Source organism: Pieris brassicae, chromosome 4 (genome assembly GCF_905147105.1).
Source record: "Pieris brassicae chromosome 4, ilPieBrab1.1, whole genome shotgun sequence".
Lineage (NCBI taxonomy): Eukaryota > Metazoa > Arthropoda > Insecta > Lepidoptera > Pieridae > Pieris > Pieris brassicae.
Window position 1 is genome coordinate 9,777,921 of NC_059668.1, and position 21,810 is coordinate 9,799,730.

The 21,810-nt window shown below is 36.3% G+C and overlaps 1 protein-coding gene across 5 annotated transcripts in view; it reads right to left on the reverse strand.

Annotated features, from left to right (window-relative positions):
* Window positions 1-719: 719 nt before the first annotated feature.
* The window catches only part of LOC123708709, a 342,062-nt gene continuing 320,971 nt past the window's right edge, over window positions 720-21,810 (reverse strand). For 2 of the 5 annotated variants that reach the window (XM_045659552.1, XM_045659551.1), the window contains exons 6-13: window positions 10,146-10,310; window positions 7,246-7,402; window positions 6,967-7,115; window positions 6,693-6,822; window positions 4,369-6,577; window positions 4,154-4,298; window positions 3,819-3,954; window positions 720-2,727 (exon numbers count right to left, since the gene is read on the reverse strand). In XM_045659552.1, coding sequence (XP_045515508.1) covers window positions 2,540-2,727; window positions 3,819-3,954; window positions 4,154-4,298; window positions 4,369-6,577; window positions 6,693-6,822; window positions 6,967-7,115; window positions 7,246-7,402; window positions 10,146-10,310 — 3,279 coding nt within the window. In that variant the 3' untranslated portion in view covers window positions 720-2,539. Of the gene's footprint in view, window positions 2,772-3,818; window positions 3,955-4,153; window positions 4,299-4,368; window positions 6,578-6,692; window positions 6,823-6,966; window positions 7,116-7,245; window positions 7,403-10,145; window positions 10,311-21,810 lie in introns of all 5 variants that reach the window. The other 3 variants (XM_045659554.1, XM_045659555.1, XM_045659553.1) reach the window with 3 other exon arrangements.

A 21,810-nucleotide genomic window follows, 5' to 3' on the forward strand; every position in this document is an offset into this window, starting at 1 on the left:
TCTCTTTCTGTCTAATTGTGTGTACGCTTTGATGGAAAGAGAACTGTGCATAAACTGATTTATTTTTAAGATTATTATAATTGGGTATTTGTTTCTACATGTAGTCCCTTTAAAGTCTGTCACTAGTTTACGATCAGTGTATAAGACTAACTCTAGACAGTCATGTTACCTTTTAATCCAATACGGTTGTAATTTAATAAAAAATAATAATAATATAGCTTTATATTATTCCATAAAAATACAAACTCACTCGACACAAGGCATTTTACAATTTTCTAGTGTCTGCTATCTCCAGCCATTTTCCCCCCGTATTTTACATACATGAATCATACTTAGCTCTCAGTTTTGACTTTAAAACCATTTCACTTTCTTACCCTTCCCCAAGTGGTTGACTCTCGCTCAAGAGGTTGTATGATTGTACTTCGGCTGTGAAGTAATAGATGTTCTATGTGCGTAATAAAAGGAGCTTATTGCCACGGGCTACGATTACGCCCGCCTCTCCTTGATACCCGAAGCTGGAGCTAAGGGTCTACTGATCCGATATCAGTATTTGTAAGGATAGACAACTGTTCTTCAGCTACAGCGTCTTCTACATGTTTTGGTTATACATCTCTGCCTTTTCTCTGTATTTTACTTTAGGCAAAGTATTACTATTTGTATTTTCGTCTCGTTCTATTTGTCTGTGCTAAGGGAAGATACAGACCGAAGAAAGTGGAGAGATACCACTAGAAGGGCTCCTAAGATGGTAATGAAAATAAAACAATTTGTCATTTGGGAACGGAATCGTTTATTTAACCCAACTGCAATAGTATATAATTAAATTATATTGTTACTCTACACATTTTGTACTGTTCAAAGTACCTACCTATTTCTATCTTAGGTTAGAATGTACGAAAATGCACCCAATATTAAGGAATACGTCTTGTCCAATTGTGCTTCAAACTCGGTACAAATCACAGTACTGAATCCTACTTTATACATAATGCGATTACATGACTGAAATCTGCCGAAAAGTCCACACAAAACTAATTTGACGGGAGTGAACTATCGCATAGGAACAGTGTACTATCTCTAAATTGTAAATGGGATGTACCATAAGCTGTTGATTTTATTGCTGTTTCAACGTTGTTTTCAATGTATCATTTGCTTTAGCTTATGGTACCCCACAGGACCCTAAAAGGTTAATTTTCTAAGTAAATGACAATCTTGTACAAGTTGGGAGACTTATCTAATAAATTGTCAAAAATATATGAACATGGTTGTTTATTGCTTCGTAAAATATTTCGATGACTTTCAACGTTCTATGAATGTTCAAACTTAGGATACCAATTTATATACTAATAATATTCGGTCGAGTCGACATTTCGTTTATAATATAGGTAAAAATCTTCCTTATTGTCATTCAATATTCGCCATTAAACAAAGCCGGGGTAACTAATATTATAGCGGACAATTGTGTCTGAGCGTAACAAGTGGTGGCAATGTGTTCTGTAAATAATAGCTTTGGTTTCGCCATAACTACGCAAATTAGTGGAAAATTCATAAGGTTCATAACCACATCCAAGCAGCAAACTTTTCAAATACTATTTGGCGTTGACACGAGTTGTGGATATTAGTTTGATAATCCATCAGCTTTAATATTCAAAGGATTAATTAATAATTATAATTGAGCATAAATAATTGCAATATTAATAATATTATTTAATTGGTCATATAGATCTTCGATAGCCGTTTCAGTGGTGCTGAAGCGCGCTCGTGTCATTGCAAAATATACTAATACATGATTTAAACATAATACAATTTTATGATATGTTCCTAAGTATACACAAGACAATCGCAAATGATACAAATTAATAAATAGCATTCAATGACGTCATAACATATATACACTTAAACGTATTTAGTACCCTTTGATTTAATGGATTTTGTAAGGTTTATCGACCATTATATTATGACTATATTAATTAAGTGTAGTCATAGTACTAGCTCGATAATAATTGTCAATATTTACATAAGTATCTAACGTTAAAACCTAGTCACTCATCAGGCGTTAGCCAAAAGTGAGTACGTAAAATAAGAGCACACTCGGGTACACTAAATACACATCCTAAACCCGACAAGTACGCTTCGTTCGAGTTTCAAAGGAATCCATTTAAATGTATACGAAAATAAGTGGGACTTACAGTATATACAAAAATATCACATTACTTCGAGGCCGCAGCTTTCATTACTTAGTCATTACTTCTTACCTAATCGGTGTCACCGGTACGAAGCGTAAGCCAATCGCGGAAGTAACAAACGAGCCTCGGGCCGATATTAACACGGACCCGGGACAAACCAAACAACGGTCACCCTTTAATCTAGGTGCTTCCATAGTTAACTCTCAAACTAACGTCGACCGTACTCCGGTAGACGTCACAGAACACGACATAGACTATAACCTACCGGCCCACACGGGCGCACGCTAAGGGCGGAAAAAGCTGCAGCCACCCGGCTACACTAGAAAGCGGAGAATATCACAACATATAAAAATATATTGCTAATCATGACAGTCTTTGGCGTCCGGGGAGGATCCGCCGGACAGGTCGTCGAGGAAGTCGAAGGAGGCCACAGCGGCTCGCTCGGGCTCAGCGAATCGCACGAAGAAGTCTCCACGGCCGAGGATGGTGGGCCTTCGCAAGCGCAGCTGCCGCACCACGCCTACGCCTCGGCTGCGCTGAGCCGCCGCTACGCACGACCAGGCAGTTAGCGAAGGGCGCTACAGCCGCCCGCTGGACGAGACAACGCGCGTGAGCACAAGCTCCGTCGCCCACATTCGCGCGCACGCATCGCTCCTACTTATATATCTCAAAAGCGACCCATATACCGGGAATTAAGGTTATAAGAAATCTGTACCGAAATCTAGGACAATCAAACATTTTATTGTGTGTTTCGGAGCGATGCGTTGAAGAAGACTAGAATGAGTGAGATGGTGCGATGAGCGGAATCGAGTGACGTGGCTTGTGACTTGACATGAATACCCATGACATAGATACTAGAAGTTTCACGAAAGATGACAGACTATATTAAAAACTATTACCATAGGAAAGGCCTATAGGACTATAGAGTTTTTAATCTTCACATTGGATTGATAATAAATAATATCATCTTTCGTGAGACGAGTTAAACTTGATACTTTTTATTAAAAATTAATATATAATTCTGAATATCTTATTTTATATATTATACAATAGACGTATTAGTAAAAATATCAAATTCTCGTGAAACATTTATCACAAAAGCATAATTAGCAACTAAGACAGTTTACAGTGAGACGCTTAAAGCATAAACAATAGAAAATATCTATTATAATAAAGTTTTGTGATATCTTTAATAGTATTTTTTTTTCATATTTTCTGGCGTCGTATTACAAAATTAAAATTTAATATCATACTGATAGAATTTAAATATTTAAGGTTAAATAATAGGTTCCTAAAGAGTTTACTAATAAAAAGTTGTTCTATAAAAAGATACTTGACACATTTACAAAGAAAAAAATTCTAGAAGTCGAGCGAAGTTAACATAAAATTTTTTTTACCAATCAATGAGCCAAAAAAATGTTCATATTCTAACATACACTAACACCAATACACCAGTTATGAAACAATAGACGAAATAAAAACATCAAAGCATCGAAAAACAATTGATACTTACTAAGTTTAATCGATTTATTAATCTGTGCGCAAATTTAGATAGTGAACCTTTTATTTTGACAATGGGAAAAGCTGATTTAAAATTTCATCACTTCTTTGCACCCAGGTTAACTAATAGATATTTACCAGTTTTCTGTCGCCTGGAGCGATGAAGCCGATGCAACCGTGAGTACGGGGGTGGAGGTTCAGCTGGAGAGGATCCGCATGAGGAAGGAGAAGAGTCACTCGACGCCAGCATCACATCCAACAGATTTGCTCGAGCCTGGAATTTACATACACACCAAAATTACTATTTGTACACTGAACCAATCAAAGTGCTAAGTTAGACATCCATTATAATCCTACATGGAGCGTGAAGTATAATTTAGGAAACTATTGAATTTCTGCGCAAAAGAATATGAACTTGATCTTTCAAGTTGAGTCGTCGTTTAATGTGTTGTTAGGGTCGCCAATAATATTACCTTAGGGTCGCTAAAATCAATGTCTTTTTCAACGTGCACCCATCCCGTCGGAGCCCACAATGCATTGTCTTTCTGCGAACAAGTCTTCTCTGTTCTCTCCTCATTCTTCGCTTCCGTCGTAACACCCTCGCTTTGACGAATCATTCTGAAATATTACGTGATAGTACAATAATATATATTTGTAATAGTAATAAAATTGTCTGGGCAATACTTACCTATTTAATTCTTCGATGACTTCTTTAGACGTAGCCGCTTCGTGAAAACTAAGCTTATGCTCCTGTTTGATAATTATCGATTCAGGATTACTTGCCGTTTCGTTAACCTTACTCTTTCCAGGCAGGGGTATTTTTGATCTCGTTTTATTAGGAGACGACGGAGGCCTCTTCCCACCCATCAACATTGGAATTCGACTCTTTTCTCTTCGTCGTACTTCTCTTCCATCGCTCTTATTGCTTATTATCACAGTTTCAGCCGTCGAGGTGCTGGTAGTATTAGATTCAGTCATTTGGGGAGAACCCGACTCGGGCGACGAGTTCTCCTCTTCTTCTGGGACGGTCACCAGAGCCGCTGTACTGCGTCTGCAAGCACTCAGCACTTCGTCCACTAAAGATATTTCAGTCTCCCCCGAAATTGTAAAGCTCGTTGACTTCGTAAGACAAGTCTCTATCTCTCTTTCGTTTACTTGTTTATTTAACATAATATTGACAGTGTTCTCTTTTAATGCTGAATTGGGTTCTGTGTTGCGGCTAGTTTCGTCTTTGTCGTCTTTTACAGAAGACGCGTGATCCTGATCAGTTTGGCTGACGTCTATTAGTTTATTGATTTCATTCTTTCTCTGAATTTTTATTAAGTGGTTTTGATCTATTTCGTTCTCTACATTGTCCGCTTTGGTCATATCTACATAAAAGCCTTCTGACTCAGCGTAAGGTTCCTCTTTCTCTATAAATCGAAGCGTCGATTTCGGCTCGGATACTACATCACAGTATGGAAGTTTTGGTCTGTCGTTATGTAAATCACGTATATCACAGGAATCATTTTCGGAGAAGCTTCCGAAGGAATCTGGTCGTTGCCTGTCATCTGAAACTTCGCTTCGAGGATCCACAGATTCTTCGTCAAAGTCGGCTGACGCATAGGGTGGTGGCAATTCGCGTATCTCAGATATAGGCCGAGATGAAACCGAGTCGGATTCTTCTCTGTCATGGCAGTATTTCTGTTGCTCCGCGATAAAGTTTAAAACATTCTGAAGCGCCTGTTCCCGGTCTTGTAAGGCCATCGATTGAACGTCGTGAAATCGCAAATGAGTGTTTTGGTCTTGATTTGGGACGCTCCTAGAAGAATTCGAAGCTAAACTCTTGGTGCTTTCATATTTAACTAAACGATAAAAATCTCTGGTGAAGTCCAAGCCGACGTTGGTACAGTCGCCATCTTCACTTAAAGCTGTGCTGGATTGTTTCTCTGGCGCATCTGAGGCGCTAGACCAAGACCCACCCGGGGAATGTGTGCCAGAATATTCCCATCGTTTCTCTGAAGTTTCATTATCATCTGCCATCCTGCATTCATCGATTTCGATTGTTGCAAAACCGCAGTCGTTCCATAAACAATCAGCTACATCTTCTTCCATTTCTAAAGCGTCGTCTTCCCGTATACTAGGAAGAGTGGACAAGGATATCTGACCTGGCGTCGTTATCTCCGCGAAAGGTGACTGTCTATCTCTGAGATCCTCGCAAGATAACGATAAGCTCCAGTCCTCTAACTCGGCTCTATCGTATTCTAGGTCGGCTAAGTCTCTATGTCTCTGTTGAAGAGCAGATCTAGCATCGTCCAGCTCTAGCCAATGTTGAACATAATCAGATTCGAATTGCGATCCATCAGCTCTTTCGTCGACTGTGCTTCCCCAAGACACCCTTTCAGAACTGGTGGTGGAGGCGATCGCCGGCCTTCGGAGGGGCCTCTCCGGGGCCGGTTTAAGATCTAAGACTAGCACTCCTGAACTGGGCGTGGGAGAATCCAGGCTAGGTGAGCAAGTCGGGGCGGTTAAAAATTTCAAACATAAATGAGAATCAGAGAAGCTTCGGACTACGTGTTGGAAGGGAAGGACGGGACGAGAAGGGGGATAGCTGCCTCTGATGCCGGCGAAGGCGACTCCTATGGGAAAATATATGTAATCAGCTTCGGCGAGGAGTCGCGCATGTCGTCGAGATTCTCTTGGATTGATAGAGACAATGGTTTGGTTGTCAGTCTCATCGGAGGCCTCGTTGAGGTCTGGCAGAATTCGCTCGGCTGCGTGGTCGCTCTGCCGCGAAGCATCAGCCTGCACGTCACTAGACATCGTGGAGTAACCCTCGTCTTTAGCGCCGCTCTCAGGAGATTCAGCTCCAGCTTCGCATTGTTCGCTGGTTTCTTCTTCCTTGTCGCCACTTATGCCTGAAAAAGAAATTAATTTTATGAGATGACAGTATGGATAAAGTTAAAATAAATTCAAAGTTATTTATGGTAAATTAAAACATTATGTAGACTTTACGTTTTACATGACACAGACCTTTATTAGAGTCGGCTTGAGGTTGTGGCACATTAAGACTCAGAGTAGCCGGTCTTGTAGGAGTAGCCCACAAAGTGGGGTCTACAGCTGATAGTGCTCTCGCCAGGTTCGCCGGCGTTACCTCCAAACCCTGAAAAATAAGACATCACAGTTGACAATTACAATATCACATAATTTTATTTAGACCTGGTTAATCATTGGCTGAACGCGTCAATGAGGCACGGCATAGTATGAAAGCTTATGACCTAATTTGATTCGTAATAGAAGGGAATACCTTTAATTCAGTCCATATGTCAGCTAATATTTGGTGACGTCTCTTGTCATCCGAGCTGAGGGGATGAGGGTGCTGGACGGGCGGCGCGGGGGGAGGGGAGTCCCGGAATGAGACTAGAGAACCACAGGAACCCACGTCCAATAAATGAACTGGAAATATAGTTAATGGAGTAAATTATTAATATAATTTAGTTAATTTCCTAAGTAAAAGTCTCACATAACTGTTAAGAGCTGATTGAACTCCTGATAGAAACGAGTATTCAATTCATTAAAGACATACCTTGTAAATCTCTATTAGAGTGTGGTGTCAGCGGTGTAGCGGGCGAAGGTCGGGGCTGCGGTCTCAGCTGCCGCACGAGGAGTGTGCTCAGTGCGCGGTTTTGCGTTTCAAGCTCACGAATCCTTGCTCGTGCGCATCCCAACTCCTCTCGGACGCTCTGAAAGTTATAATTCAACTCATGCAGTTATATTTTTTACACGATAATTTTGGCACTTATTTATTTAATATTTAATTACCTGAAACATCTTGGATTATTTTGTACTCATGTCATCAATTAATTGAATTTCTAAATCAGCAAAGTTTTGATTAATTTGTTTATAAATTAGTAATTATTACGCATATCGTAAATGGTCTTTCCTTGAAAATTCACTCCCCATACTCGTTATTAGGAAGCTTTCTCCTGTCAGTCTTCGAAATAAACGCCTATATTTTAATTATACTTCATTAGACAAATTAAATTCGAGGAACGTAATTGACGGGAGGTAATTAAAGGGGAGATGGGGATAGACGCCATTGTTCCTACTGTTACCAGATTTAAATTTATCATGATGCAACATTTATTTACCCACCAAATACTGTCTTTCATTCTATTGAATCTTTGTTGGATGTCAAAATAACGCTCTTATATTTATGTGAAACAATTGTATATAGTATATACTATTGCTACATTGTGATACTATTTCTTTCATCAATCAGATGTTTAAATTATTTTTAATGTCTTAGTTTGGTGACAAAAGCTTTCTTTAGCTCTTGCAAACTAACGTTTTTGTATGAAAGCAACGAGTGTTTGGCTAGTAGTGTTTATAACAGCGACACCGACTTAATTAAAAGAATTTGCATTAATTAACATCCAATAAGCTTGCTAGGATCCTGATGAAAATTCAAAACAGATTTAACGAATTGGAAGGCGACCATCATCTATGAAGAAATTAACCATACCGCGTCTTTATTACACATCCCGATATTATTTAAATATTTCGTCATCATACAGCTAACATAAATTATATGTGTATAACATAAAATAATTAAACTTAACATACAGTCAAAGATGGAATACATAATGTGTACAAAAAAGCTGTAATCGAGTGGGCCGATGGCTGGCCATGCGTGGTACTCGTGAACGGGTGCTACTTGTGATGACGCGTACTTGAATTCGTGTATGCGGTGATGTTAGTTATTTTCGACTATCTATATGCGTGTTGTTCCTACGAGACTGTAAATTCGTGCTCCTATTTCACCATGCCTCCTGCTGATAAAGGATCTTTGACAATCTGAGACAAATCTTTGTTTTTAATTTATTTTATTATTATTTATTACTTAAGCTGTCACGTGGAACATGGTAATGGCTGTAGCTCTTTACAAACGTTGTGTGAGAGTTTATTGCCAGTGCTTCTCTTCCGTTCTACGCCGTTGATTTGAGAACTGGCAGTAAATGTAAATTTATAAGCATTGATTGTATATTTCTTTTTTTGACGTTCATAAGTGTACATTGTGTTACCTATATGAATAAATGATTTTTGACTTTGACTTTGAATCGTTACGAAAGGAAAAAATCAATAAACATTATTAAATACATGATACCTTCGACTATGTCGTGTGAAAGTGACTGCTCATGGTGCAGGTGATTTAGCGCTATGGATATGGATCCAGCCTCAATAACATTCAGAGATGTCGGGTTGCGGGAATATTTTTTTTAATCGGCGGAAATCATGTATGTAAATGTCTAATATGAAAACTTTATCATGTTATATCATAGTCCTGACATTTGATAAATGTGATCTCAAACGGATCTTGATTAAGTTTGATAATATTCACGTGAGCCTCACAAGTTATATCAAGTAATTAGAGGCAACGAAAGCCTCGGATCAGTATTGAATTATGGAAAGCAATTTGGCTGAGTAGATTCTCACTTTACAGCTGATAAGACGTCTGCTATGGATACGCGATAACATTTGAAGTTAATTAAAGTGAGCGTAAAATTAATTTTAAATATATGTACTTGCCGTGGCGCTACAACCCTTTATACATAGCTTTACAGTTATATCTGTATAAAGTACTACATTTATGATGCATGCAGATTTCCTGGAGATATTTTCCTTTACTATTACAATAGTAAATGTCCGTTGCGCTCAAAGAAATCTACATTTGCCCAGTTTTTTTTTAAAGAACATAGGCATACATAAAGGCACTTGTTTATAATAACAGTACGGATAACAAATACTAAATAATAGTTATGTATTTGTTGTTATACTGTTATAACTTAATGATAGTTGACAGCGTTATTCGACTCAGATGCCACCATGTTTATCTGAAAAGTTCGCGCGAAAACTAAATAACATGGCCGGTATTTACGGATTGAAACATTCACATTATCGGCCAGATTATGCCAAGATTATAGTGGCTGGAGCTTCAGTAAAATTATTACGGTGCTCGGTAAGGCCAAAGTGTCCCATTTCGTACAATTTATGTGCGAATGTAGCTGTTGGTAATCCGTGAGCCCGAGAGGTTGCCTATAATTATGAGAAAACAATTTTCAGAGGCGGAAATACTTGGCCGGATTAAGTGACTACGTTCTGGCAGGTTTTTTGCGCGGGGAATTAATTCTGTGGCGATTTTAAGCGACTCTTCGGATATAAATTAAGATGGAATTATCTGTAGTTAGCAGCCTACCTACTCTTTAATTGTCTTTGGTAAACCTTTTTGTGGGTTTCTCAAAGAAAGTAAGAATGTGTAAAAAGTATTCAAACGCCAATTTTTTTTAAATCTCATTTGACAATCCATTTTCAATATAAAGGTTTAATGTAATCTTTTATGATACCTATGATTTCTTATGAATGCCACGTTAACGCCTAAAGTCCTGTGTACGAGATTAATATGGAAACTTAGCCTTTGTCCCATACCTTTTGGGAGAGAAGAGCCCGTACAACTTGTTGCGCGACATCGTCCAATTTCTTCTCGTGCTCGCCGACACCCAGGCTGACGGACAGTGCTGACAGCTGACCCCGAAGACGCTCGTTTTCAGTGGACAATACTGACATTTGACTTTGGTAATGCACTGATGAGGCCTGAAAAAATGCAGTGATGTATCAAACGTCAGATTTTGAATAACATAATCGAGCCATTTTTAGTTATATTTAATTTTAAAAGATATAATTATATATAACAATTTTAGAAGAGAATATCAATCAGCGTTTAAACTAACTTCCTTCATTTGATTATTATCAGCGCTACCAATATTGAGAGAACTACACCGACCTTCATAACAAAAATGTCAATCTGTGGGTATTGCTATTGGAATTAGGCATTAGTCTTAGAGTAAGATTCAGCGTGCTCAGGACTTTAGGCATTAACGTGGTACCATAAGAAACCATAGGTATTATAAAGGATTACATGAAACCTTTTTGATCAAAATTTACTATCAAATGAGATGAATAATACAAAAGAAAAATAATAAGTCGCTATGAATCCCGTGTGTCGAAAACTTTTATGTTTATTTCCAGTAGACGACGTTTTTTATCGTTTAAACAAGAGCGTCAACTATACTTCTATAATACGCCGTAATATAAAAATCAAAACACTGTACAAATCCTGCTTACAGCGGTTTAAATTTAGTCATTATTTATTACATTAGTTATTATTGTTTATTATTATAAGCTAATTAACAAACGGTGTTAAGGCTTACAAACATAAAAGACGTCGTAACATATACAAAAAAGTTAAAAGTGGAAATAGGCCGGTGACATTGCCCGCATTTGTGATGGCAGATGGGCGTAGAAGACCCTTACTTGGAATGGCCCAGTGGGAAGAAGAAAGAGAGCTCGCCAAAAACTTGAAAAAATGGAATAGAAGGGAGCGAGGCGGAATTGGAAAGAGAATGGAAAGGAATTGACAGAAAGTGGAATAATTTTGAGGAGACCTTCACTCCTTCGGAAGTCAAGTACTAGTGTAAAACATAATGACATGTACTTAGTGTAGTGTACATGCTTATGTGACACAGGAATCTATAATTCAGATCAGATGTTATGTATGATTGACAGAGTCATCAGTCCCCTCAGTATGAAAGTATATTATACCTATAGTTTTCAGTATATTTATTAATTTAGAAAACAAAACAAATACATCTCTATACAATAAAAGTAAAATAAAAACAAATATAGTTATCATTCATGAATTATCAGTTTTTGATATCAACGTACATTTGATGTCATATGTACAGTTTTATTCATGAATCGCGAGCGATATACCTACTTATTCTTGCTTGTTACTTCAGGCCTAGCTTGTCAAGTTTTTCAACAAAATAACTTCATACGTCAACAATTCGATTATTTTAAATTGATTACCAAACTAGTTTAATTCAAATTATGTCTTTCAAGTCTTAACAGTTTCATCGTATTTTCTGTCAAAACACGAAAGTGTCAATTCATCAACATATCACCCACTGTCAAAACAGCTTTCCTATTTAAAAGTCCCCTAAAAGAGCCTATCATTCGCACTCTTAATTAAGCGACCACCCACAGGGGTGAAAATAAACAACCACAAATGATTGATCCACCGTTTCCTGGCGCATTCTTCTAAATGCAAACCGTACGAAGGTTTTAATAGGTCAACATTAATTGGACGATTCAATCAACGACATTAAAAGGAAAACTAGTTACTGTGTGAGTTTATTTTGTATTTACAATTTGTTTATACAATTTTAAACGTTTTTATATCTAATTTTCTTTGTGATATATAATGAAACAAAATATATACAATTACTAGAATATATACTACACCACAAGCACTAAAGAAAGAAATATGTACAATCACCAGTTCAAGTCACAGAAAAGATAAATAAATAAGTTGCGTGGGAACTGCAAGCAAGCTGCACCAGTATAAACATTATTACGTTATAAATCACAGGTTAAACAGTACACAACTTTTTGTTTAACCAATTTTTATTAAAACATTATACAGTAACACTATATTCAATTTAAAAAGTTAAAATTATCATCAATATCAGTTATTATTAAACATGACCTATCGTATACAACAATGAGCGATGCTTTCCGTGGGGCTGGATGCCTTTTCGTTGCATCTGCATCTTCTATCGCAATTACCATGGAGAGCCGAGTTTTATCATTAGAATACAAAATACCATCCGTATCACCTCGACGTCCATCGTTCCAGAACTGAGCGGAAGGGATCATTTCACATAAGACACCTGCGCGTTTGCCCACTGTTACATCACAAAAATTTGAGGAAAAAACTTTACTGTATTATAATTAATATAATTTAGTACACATCTGGACATTTCACATTTATAAAATTGTGGTAATTAAGCTCGTTGTAATCCTAAAACCAATTATTGAATTCAAAGTAATTTCGTGAAATTCGTTAAAGTCTGTATGAAGAAACGCAGCTGCTCAGAGAAGGTAATTATACTGGCAATTGGCTTCAAGATTGGTTCTTTATCAAACAGTTGACAGGATTCAATCTTAACACGGCGACGGAAATTAATTATTGGAAATATTATTTACATTTTCTTTCACCAGAATCGGTTTCTTTGAAGGTGTTTATTAATTTTATACTAAAATTCCGAAAATACTTAATTGATAATGGTCGGCGGCAACGATTTATAAAGTTGTATGAAAATTAATTTCTCAATTTATATTTTTTTATTTAAAGAAAACAAGTGGAAATGATTGGCCCTATTTCCAAGACTTTATTCAATTGTATCAAACAGCCCAGCCGAAAATCTTTTAATCAAGAAATTCAGAATTCAATATGTAGATTCTTTACATGTACTACATTTTAAACAAGATTTTTATATAGTTTTTTCATAAAAGCTAAACGAAACAGATAAGACGTGTACGAGCCAAGACTGTGCATTTTTCTCACTCTTTCTTAGTTTTATACGCGTGGCGAGTCGGAGTTACGTCCCGAGAGTATAGCCAGTCGTAGGCAGTCTCTTCGACTGTTACATTGCATTCATTTATATAGTAATTAACATTTCATTATTTCGCTTATATTCTATTGTTGTCGCGCGTGGTTAATACAGAGTAAAAATAAAGTCCTCTATTAAAGCAGTCTATGACCCAGGAATCGTACAAGAAGGACCGTACCGTACTGGCTTCGAAGGTTTCTTAACAAAAATAACTGAAACTGCTTTATCAAAGAGTTTATCAGCAGGTTATAAAAGCGCAGTAAAAAAAATTAGTTACTTTAAAATATTGACAAGATTCACCTCAATATACCGAGTATAATGCTTTACGCGAAATTTATTTTAATTACGTTAACTACAAAGTTGCAAGTTCAGAAGATTAATGGCCGCCAGCGCATTACCCAAACATGATTGTTTTCACCAAGGACAAAGGAGAGTGATTACATTTGGCAATACGATTAAAAGCCGAGCTATTAATCATGGTCTGTGTATGTTTATCCACGCTGTGCACAGATGAGCACAGAGGAAATGCTTTGGGCTGTACTTTAATTAATTTTATTACAGTCTGCGGTCTGCCAGCAATATAAAGCAAAGAATTAAAAAAAAATTATATGCATCTAAAACATCTTAATAAAAAAACTTTAATCTATTCTTATGTCATTATCAAACCATTTTTTAGGGTAAAAGTTTGACAACATTTGAGACATTCGACGCCTAGTTCTTTGGTACCACTTAGGAAACCTTCTGCCCGGGTGCCCTCTGAATAGTACAATAAGCATACTAACACTTATTAACTTAGTCTTAACAAAATATCATCCTTAATTGATAACGTTAGTTACGTTGTGTTTAAAGTGTGTGTGTGTGTTGTGTCCCACTGAAAATATAATTTGTTCAAATATTATATTATTTTATTAATTATATAGAATTAAATTCTATATATATTCTATATATATATATAGTGTCATACGAATGGACATTTGAGGTTAATTTACAAATAAATTGTGGATACAAATCTAATCTGTGAATTTAAATTATGTCATGGACTTCTTTGTTGCTAGCCGCTAAGCAAAAAGTAATTCAGATTTGAAAATGCATTCCTAAAATTAAAAGTATCCTCCTTTTGAATTACAATAATGTGTCTACTAATTGGCGCGAATAAACTTTTTTCATAATGTAATTAGTATTTCTTAATCATACATTATGTAACAAAAGCCGCATCAACAGCTCTTAGTTACGTACGACTCAATACTTCGAACAATGAAAGATGCATTTTTATTCAGAAGTTTTTTCTTCATTCAATTGAAAATGCTTCATTGGAAGTAAGCTATCCGAAATAATTGCTGATTCGCAGTTCGAGTGGATGCCAAATTAAGGCGTAACGAACCGACATTTATTAAAAAATTATTAATTTGTATGCACAATAACTGTTTAATCCCCAATAGTTGCATAATTCAGCTTGAGAAGCCTGAGTCACTTGCGGATAACAGATTTGCTTTGTTTTCATTTACCAACGGGAATATAAGTTTTATAGTTTTATTTGTATAATATCTTTGGTTATTAAATTTATAATATGTTTGAAGTGTTGCCCGCGACGCGACAAGCGAGCCCTCTGGCATTGCGATTGTACATGTCCACCATCCTGCCCGTATGCCTCCTGTTCTATGAAAAAAAAAGAAAAAAAAAAAGACTTCTAACAGGACCAAATCCTTTTTGAGACCCAATATTTCATTGATATCTTAGACAGGTAGGTGAAAAGACGTCGGTGACTCTTGACCCACAGAGGATTTAGAGAATCTTCGAAGCTACGTTCTGGACGTTCCTATTTCTATCATACTATATAACAGTTAAAACATAAAATTTTTAAAACAAATTAAATAATACTGCAGCTAAAAAAGTATAACCACGAATTTCAATTTTTTATTTCTAAAAATACATCAAATAAATCTTTCCCGAACTTGCACAAATATTTCAAGTAGCCTAATCGGTCTATCAGTTCTCTAGTTTTAGCGAGACAGAAATTAATGAATATTTTACTTGAAAGTGGTATAAAGTTAAAACAATTGCCATAAAACCATAAATAATTAATGATATGTAGATATATGTAGATAGATTGTGTAATAATTGATTTTTTAAAAGGTGACTTACCGTGCGACAATGGAGTTAGTCTAATTGGTTTCGTTAGCAGGACAGTAGGGAACAGGATAGTATGCGGTAACTCAATTATAAGGACGCCAGAACTTACCATCTCAACGTCAGTTAGGGGATTTAATGGAGATTGAGAAGAATTTTATAATTAGTTTTAGAGATTTAATGTGGTACACGAAGGCCTTTATTAAGAATTAACAGTTTCTTAAGCCAGTTATTTACATCAGAGAAGCTTATGGAACATTGTGTAACTGAGTTTTTAAGATAATATATTATAATCACAAGGCTATATTAGAATTTGTGTTCGTAACAATAATAGCAAATTCTGAGTGAGCCTGTTAAAGTGTAGCAAAGTATTGGTAAGCTTAAAAAGAATTTTGAAATCAGATTAGCAGGCACTAAATATCTTACTAAGCGCAATACTCGAAGAATTAATCAATTCGATGATTTTGTATTTCTTGAATTCTGAGGAAAGTTTTTATGGAGAGAGGATATTGGAAAAATCGTACGTAAAAATCGAAAAACATTTTTTAGGGTAACGATTGCCCGTGCAAATTGTTGAACAATTTAATGTATAAAATTCTCGTGTCACGGTATTTGTAAACCTTCTTCGAAATGGCTCAACCGATTTTCACGAAATTTTGTGTGCATATCGGTTAGGTCTGCGAATCGGACAACATCTATTTTTCATCCCCCTAGATGTCAAGGGTTGTCTTTATTTTTTAGACAAAATTTTGTTTTTATACATACAACCCTTAATTTTAAATCCTCTACGATGAACCACCATTTCTTTACTGTTAATTATAAACTTATGACTTGATCTCTGAGCTTTATATAGAGAAAAATTCACAGAAACCTCTAAAAAGTTTTCATTCCGGAAAACCGAACTGTCTCTGGGGTAGCATAGCAAAATGTTATATGTTGGTATGTAATAAAAAGGAACACATTACAGTCACATTAAGGAGAAACGAAGTTCGCGGGAGCAGCCACATTTCTATTAATTATTTAACTAGGTTTAGATCTATGGTAGGGATAATGTAACATTCTAATAATGAAACCTATCAAGTATTATGTACAAAAACATACTCTTATGTGTATAGTTAGTTTATACTTTATACATCACCGTCAAAGATTACAGAGGAATTATGTTCGGTGGAGGTTGTGGTATGTTCACATATATGTTTAATGAAACACTTGGTTTAAAGCTGGGTAACAACTGGCTTTAATTGTTTAAAACATGAGCTTATGAATAAGATAATATAAGGGGTAGAATGGATGCGATACTGGATTAACAAAAAACTAATTTTACTCAATAAGGAGTTCGTAAATCGAAGTTATAAAAAATAAATAAATCAATGGCGCTACAACCTTTTTAGGTCTGACCCTCAGATTCTGTATCTGTTTCATGATCATGGTAATCGAATAGGCAAGTAGGTGATCAGCCTTGTGTGCCTGACGCACGCTGTCGACTTTTTGGGTCTAAGATGAGAGTCGCAAGCTGCAGCCACTAGGCCAACACTGCTCGAAGTGATATTTATGTTATTAGACATTATCGGAAACGAGAATGTTATATTACAATGTATGAGTGTGGTTAAAAGTAAAGAGCTCGTCTTGGCTTCAAGTGTGATAATTATTTACTAAAATATTTATACCTAGGTAACACTGGAAATGTTTAGAAAATGAAAAATTCCTTAATGTTTTCTACATTGCCAATGCTTTTATTGTTTTTAGAAGTAATCTCCGTTCCTCCCTACACATCGTCACTTTCGATGGAACCATTGAGAAAAGCAGTGGGCCTATTTTTCCTTAGGTGTCTCGCTTTTACCGCATCTTCAGGGCTCGTAAAGCGAATAACTTGAATTTTATCATTAGGTCAAGGAAATAAATGAAAGTCGCAGGGCTCCAGGTCAGGACTGTATAGCGGATTATTATCATTATCTCGACACCTGCCATAGTCAAATATTCAACGGTTCGTTTTGCGGAGTGCGCTGAAGCATTTTGGTGGTGAAATCCTGCTTCCAGAGCGCTGCTGTCAATTTTTTCCAAGGTAACAGACAAACAGCAATTGACATAGCAGTCTGCAGTAACTGTCCTTCCATCTTCTAGCACAACTGTCACAAAGAATGAGGCAATCACCTTTTTTCCTTGACTTTTTCCTTTCTTTATATTAGTTGGCCGATCTTTGAAAGCTTGAAACCCACTGAGCTGATTGTCTTTTGGTTTCGGGTTCATAGCAATTATATCCAGCTTTCATCACCTGTGACGATGTCAAATTTGAGTCACCGCCGTTAAACTTATCTAATATTTGGCGACGCCAGTCTGGTCATCGGTTAAAGTATGGGGTATCCATCTGTTACATACCTTCCTGACCCCTAAATGTTCGTGTAATATTTTTTGAACTTGACTCATACCAATGTCTAGGCTTGCCCGTATCTGATAGGTCAGGAAGGAACGTGGATCATCATTGAGTTTGCTACGTCCACACTTAAACTTGTAAAACCAATTGTAAATAGTGGTACGAGATGGGGCTTCATTAAGAAATGCTAATCGCATTCGCCCACAACGAAAGTCATAATCATTGACCGAAAATTTTCTAGCGTTAGGTTCATTTTCACGTGTAACAAGAGTTTTAGATTTGCCGCCAATTCACAAAATCAAATGACAAATGAATGCAATATGTAGTTAATACTAAAGTTAGTACTAATGTTAGGTTACATAACTCAGGTATTAACTTAAAAAATTAACCGCAACCGGGTTTTCCTTTGTGTATTCAGTTCAGATTGTTAAATTGAGTTTAAAATATAAATGGAAAAGCGATTGTGAAAATAATGACCGCAGTTTGGAATACCTTTTTTAATATTAAATATTTACTTTCGGTACATTTTTAGTAGCTTATAAAAATCTAAGTTAGTAAATTTACTGATATTTCTGCAGATAAATTATATACCAATAACCTACTAGCCTATTAGGTCTGCGCCTCAGCTTTTGTATCTGTTTCGTGATCTATTCTATAGTAGTTGATCAACCTTCTAAGCCTGACACATAACTTTTGGGGTCTAAGGCATACCGGTTTCCCCACGCTGTTTTCCTTCATACGAGCGAGTGTTAATGCGCCCATAAAGTCTATTGGTGCACAGTCATCGAACCTACGCTCCCCAGGAACGAATATCGCACGTTAACACGTTGGCCAACAGTGTTCCTAAATATAATTTATATGAAATTCCGCTTTCCGAAAGGACTTGTTTGGAGTGAAGAATTCTTTCCAAATTTCTTAAAGATTGTTAAAGATTCAATTCCTGTGGATCCAGAAAGGACTTAGAATTTGAAGTACCAAGTTCGTAGTGCCCAAAGCAAAAGCCACGAGACAAACCGTAAATTGTATAAGGTTCGGCATTAAGCTGTGTAAATACAAATGTATAAAATTATAGAGTTTGTAAATAACAAAACCGAACAGCAGTCAAACACAATTAGCGTGGGTGTATTTGAGATTTGAACGAAGCCGGGGGCCCGAATGATGCACCCTTGCTTTGACCAGTCGATAATAATGATGTACTAAATATCGATAGTTCACGGCCGATACCGAAATGAATTATAACATATATAAACTACTGATTTTTTTTCTACTTTACAATGAGTTTAGTATACAGTTTTATACCTCTAAGCGATATATTAAGGGTATTGTGATTTAATATTAAATTGGCGAAAGCTTTTTTTAATATAAACATATTATATAGCATAGCATATTAGAAATAGCTATTAATTGTATTTCAATTTGTGTCACTTAGCAAATGAATAACGTGGCAAAGCGTGACTTATTACGTATTATAAAAATAAATCAATGGCGCTACAACATTTTTAGGTCTGGGCCTCAGATTCTGTATCTGTTTCATGATCATTTGTTAATCGAATAGGCAAGTAGATCTTCTGTGCCTGACGCACGCCTTCGACTTTTTGGGTCTAAGGCAAGCCGGTTTCCTCACGATGTTTTCCATCACCGTTTGAGCTAATGTTAAATGCGCACATAGAAAGAAAATCCATTGGTGCACAGCCAGGGATCGAACGTACAACCTCAGGGATGAGAGTCGCATGCTGAAGCCACTAGGCCAACACTGCTCTGCTGCTATTACGTATTATACGACAATTTAAAATACTCATAAATTTTTATTAGAAATAAAAAAACAGAGATATATATAATATAAGCCTTCCCTTAAGGCATATTCCATGGTAAACGGCAAGCTGATAGGAGGAAGAAATCATGTCTTCGCAACGTGGACAGGTATTACGACTAAGAGTTGTTGCATCATGACACTCCGGTAATGGTCGCTCCACTGGAGTGTCTTGCCCTGCACTGAGAAGAAGAACCTTACGTATTGGATAGCCGAAAGGTAAGCCATGTAGCTTACATACTATGGGTATACGTTTATGAGTACTTGAAAAATTGAAAATGATTTCAAAATTATGTATTTCCTCAACGAATGCAGACAGTAATTTAAAGTTATTCCTTTGGTTCAACATATCCCTATAAAGTTTTAAAGTGCAATTATATCGATAAAAGACCAGTTCATCCCTACCACCTGCCCCTGGTTACTGCGCCCTTGCACTTCGGAAGGGTGAAGTTGAATTATTGTTTAGAGGCGCTACAGGCGAGGGGGGCTTTTAAACCGGGAAACCCCAGCCATTGTGCATAGCCGATTTCCCGCTTTCCGCCATTTTAATGTCCTAACATTCCGGTTATGGCGCCACTCTCTATGTGTGAGTGCGGTTGCCATGTAAATTAACGATGCGATTTTCAAAGCTGAAGTTATTGAAGCAGACTTTTCAGGTTTTATCAGTCACGTATAGTAAGAGAATTCTAGAAAAATGTTTTGATATATATACGTTCCTTGGTGCAGCCCGAGATGGGGCAAAATTGGGCAGTGTAGAAAGTATATAGGTATACTAAAGCCGCCTAGTTACCCGACCTTCGACGAAGTGAAGGCCTCCAAATTCTTCCATTTGTCTCATCATCGCTTCTTGATTTTCCCTCTTTTGTATTTAATTTTTAACCGAAAAGTATGCCTTCTATTGCATAGGAGTCTTGACCTACATTTGTTAATAATAACACAAAAATGAGTGTTTCATTCGTTTCGTTACACGTTTTTAAATAATTTTTGCGTAAATTAATAAGATTCGTACAAAAACAGTTTTTAATAAAACCGTAGATCCATTGAGTAAAATCAAACAAGAAGCGACGTAATAAGGAAAAATGTTCACGAAAATTTTCATTTTAACGGTACTTGAAAAGTATCTCGTGAAAATTTCATTTTTTTTAAAATTCGAAATATTAACTCGTAAATTGTTCTGAAAACATTCTTTAATCAAAATTAAGTGAAGATTTTACAATTCGTCACCACTATAACACGGTCCCTGGTTTTGTTACCTGCTGTTTGTGTGTCCCGCGTTCGAGGGCTCATGTGAATTTGGTTTTACAGGGATCGAGAAAGTATATTCGTGTACAAATATCTGAAATATTTCATTAAACTGGACTGTTTTGTCTGGTCCCCTTCAACATGCATGTTTGAATACGTTATTTGAAAACTTTGTATGCTGACTGCGTTTGCCTTTTGATGCGAGGGTCTTTAATGATGTCCAGAGAACAATATATCTCAATTACAATTGTATATTAATTATATTTAACTTTTCGATCTCACTTTTGTGACACCTAGTACGAATTAACTAAACACTGGCCACTTTTATGGCGCTAACAGTTTAAAAATGATTATAAAGTATATCGATTTTGAAGATGTTAGTGTGTTTGTCAGATACAAATTGAAAACTAGTTGACGTGAAGTGTATAAAATGCTATTTTGATTGAATTTTGATACTAACAGTATCAACATTTCTGGTTAGTTGTATAAAACATATTGAACATGTTTTAAAAGCACAAATTACAATATGCACTAATAGAAATTAGTGTATTTAGTATCTAAATATAAGCACGCCATTGAAGTAGCTCCTTTTAATAAATTTTGCTCTCAAACTTAATTTTAAACTTAAGAATCGGTGTAATTTTCTTCTTGTTTGTTATCTTATACTTTCTACTTTATGTACTAATTTTGTGTATTAATAAAATTGGTACAATTATTTACACGTTAATTTCAATCACGGGAAGAGGTTTTTACATATTTCGTATTACTCGTATAAAACATTTTTTTGTTAGCATTATGTAAGAAACAATAGACAATAGTATCTAGTTCTGTATGTGTGTTCTTCTCTATCGTTATCTGTCCACTGTTCCATCACTCCTGTCAGTGTTATCAGTGTGATTTTTCCGTTTTCCCCCACCTGTCAGTCTGCGCCATTGTTGCGCAAGGAGGGACTCCTTTAATATCCTAAACATTTTCTTCCCCAAATTCCTTTGAAAACGATATGAATATTGAAACTTGATTTAATAATGGTTTTCTTGAAAGATATCTCTGTGCGCAGGCATCGTCTTTGACAAAAGATGTTTGCTATGA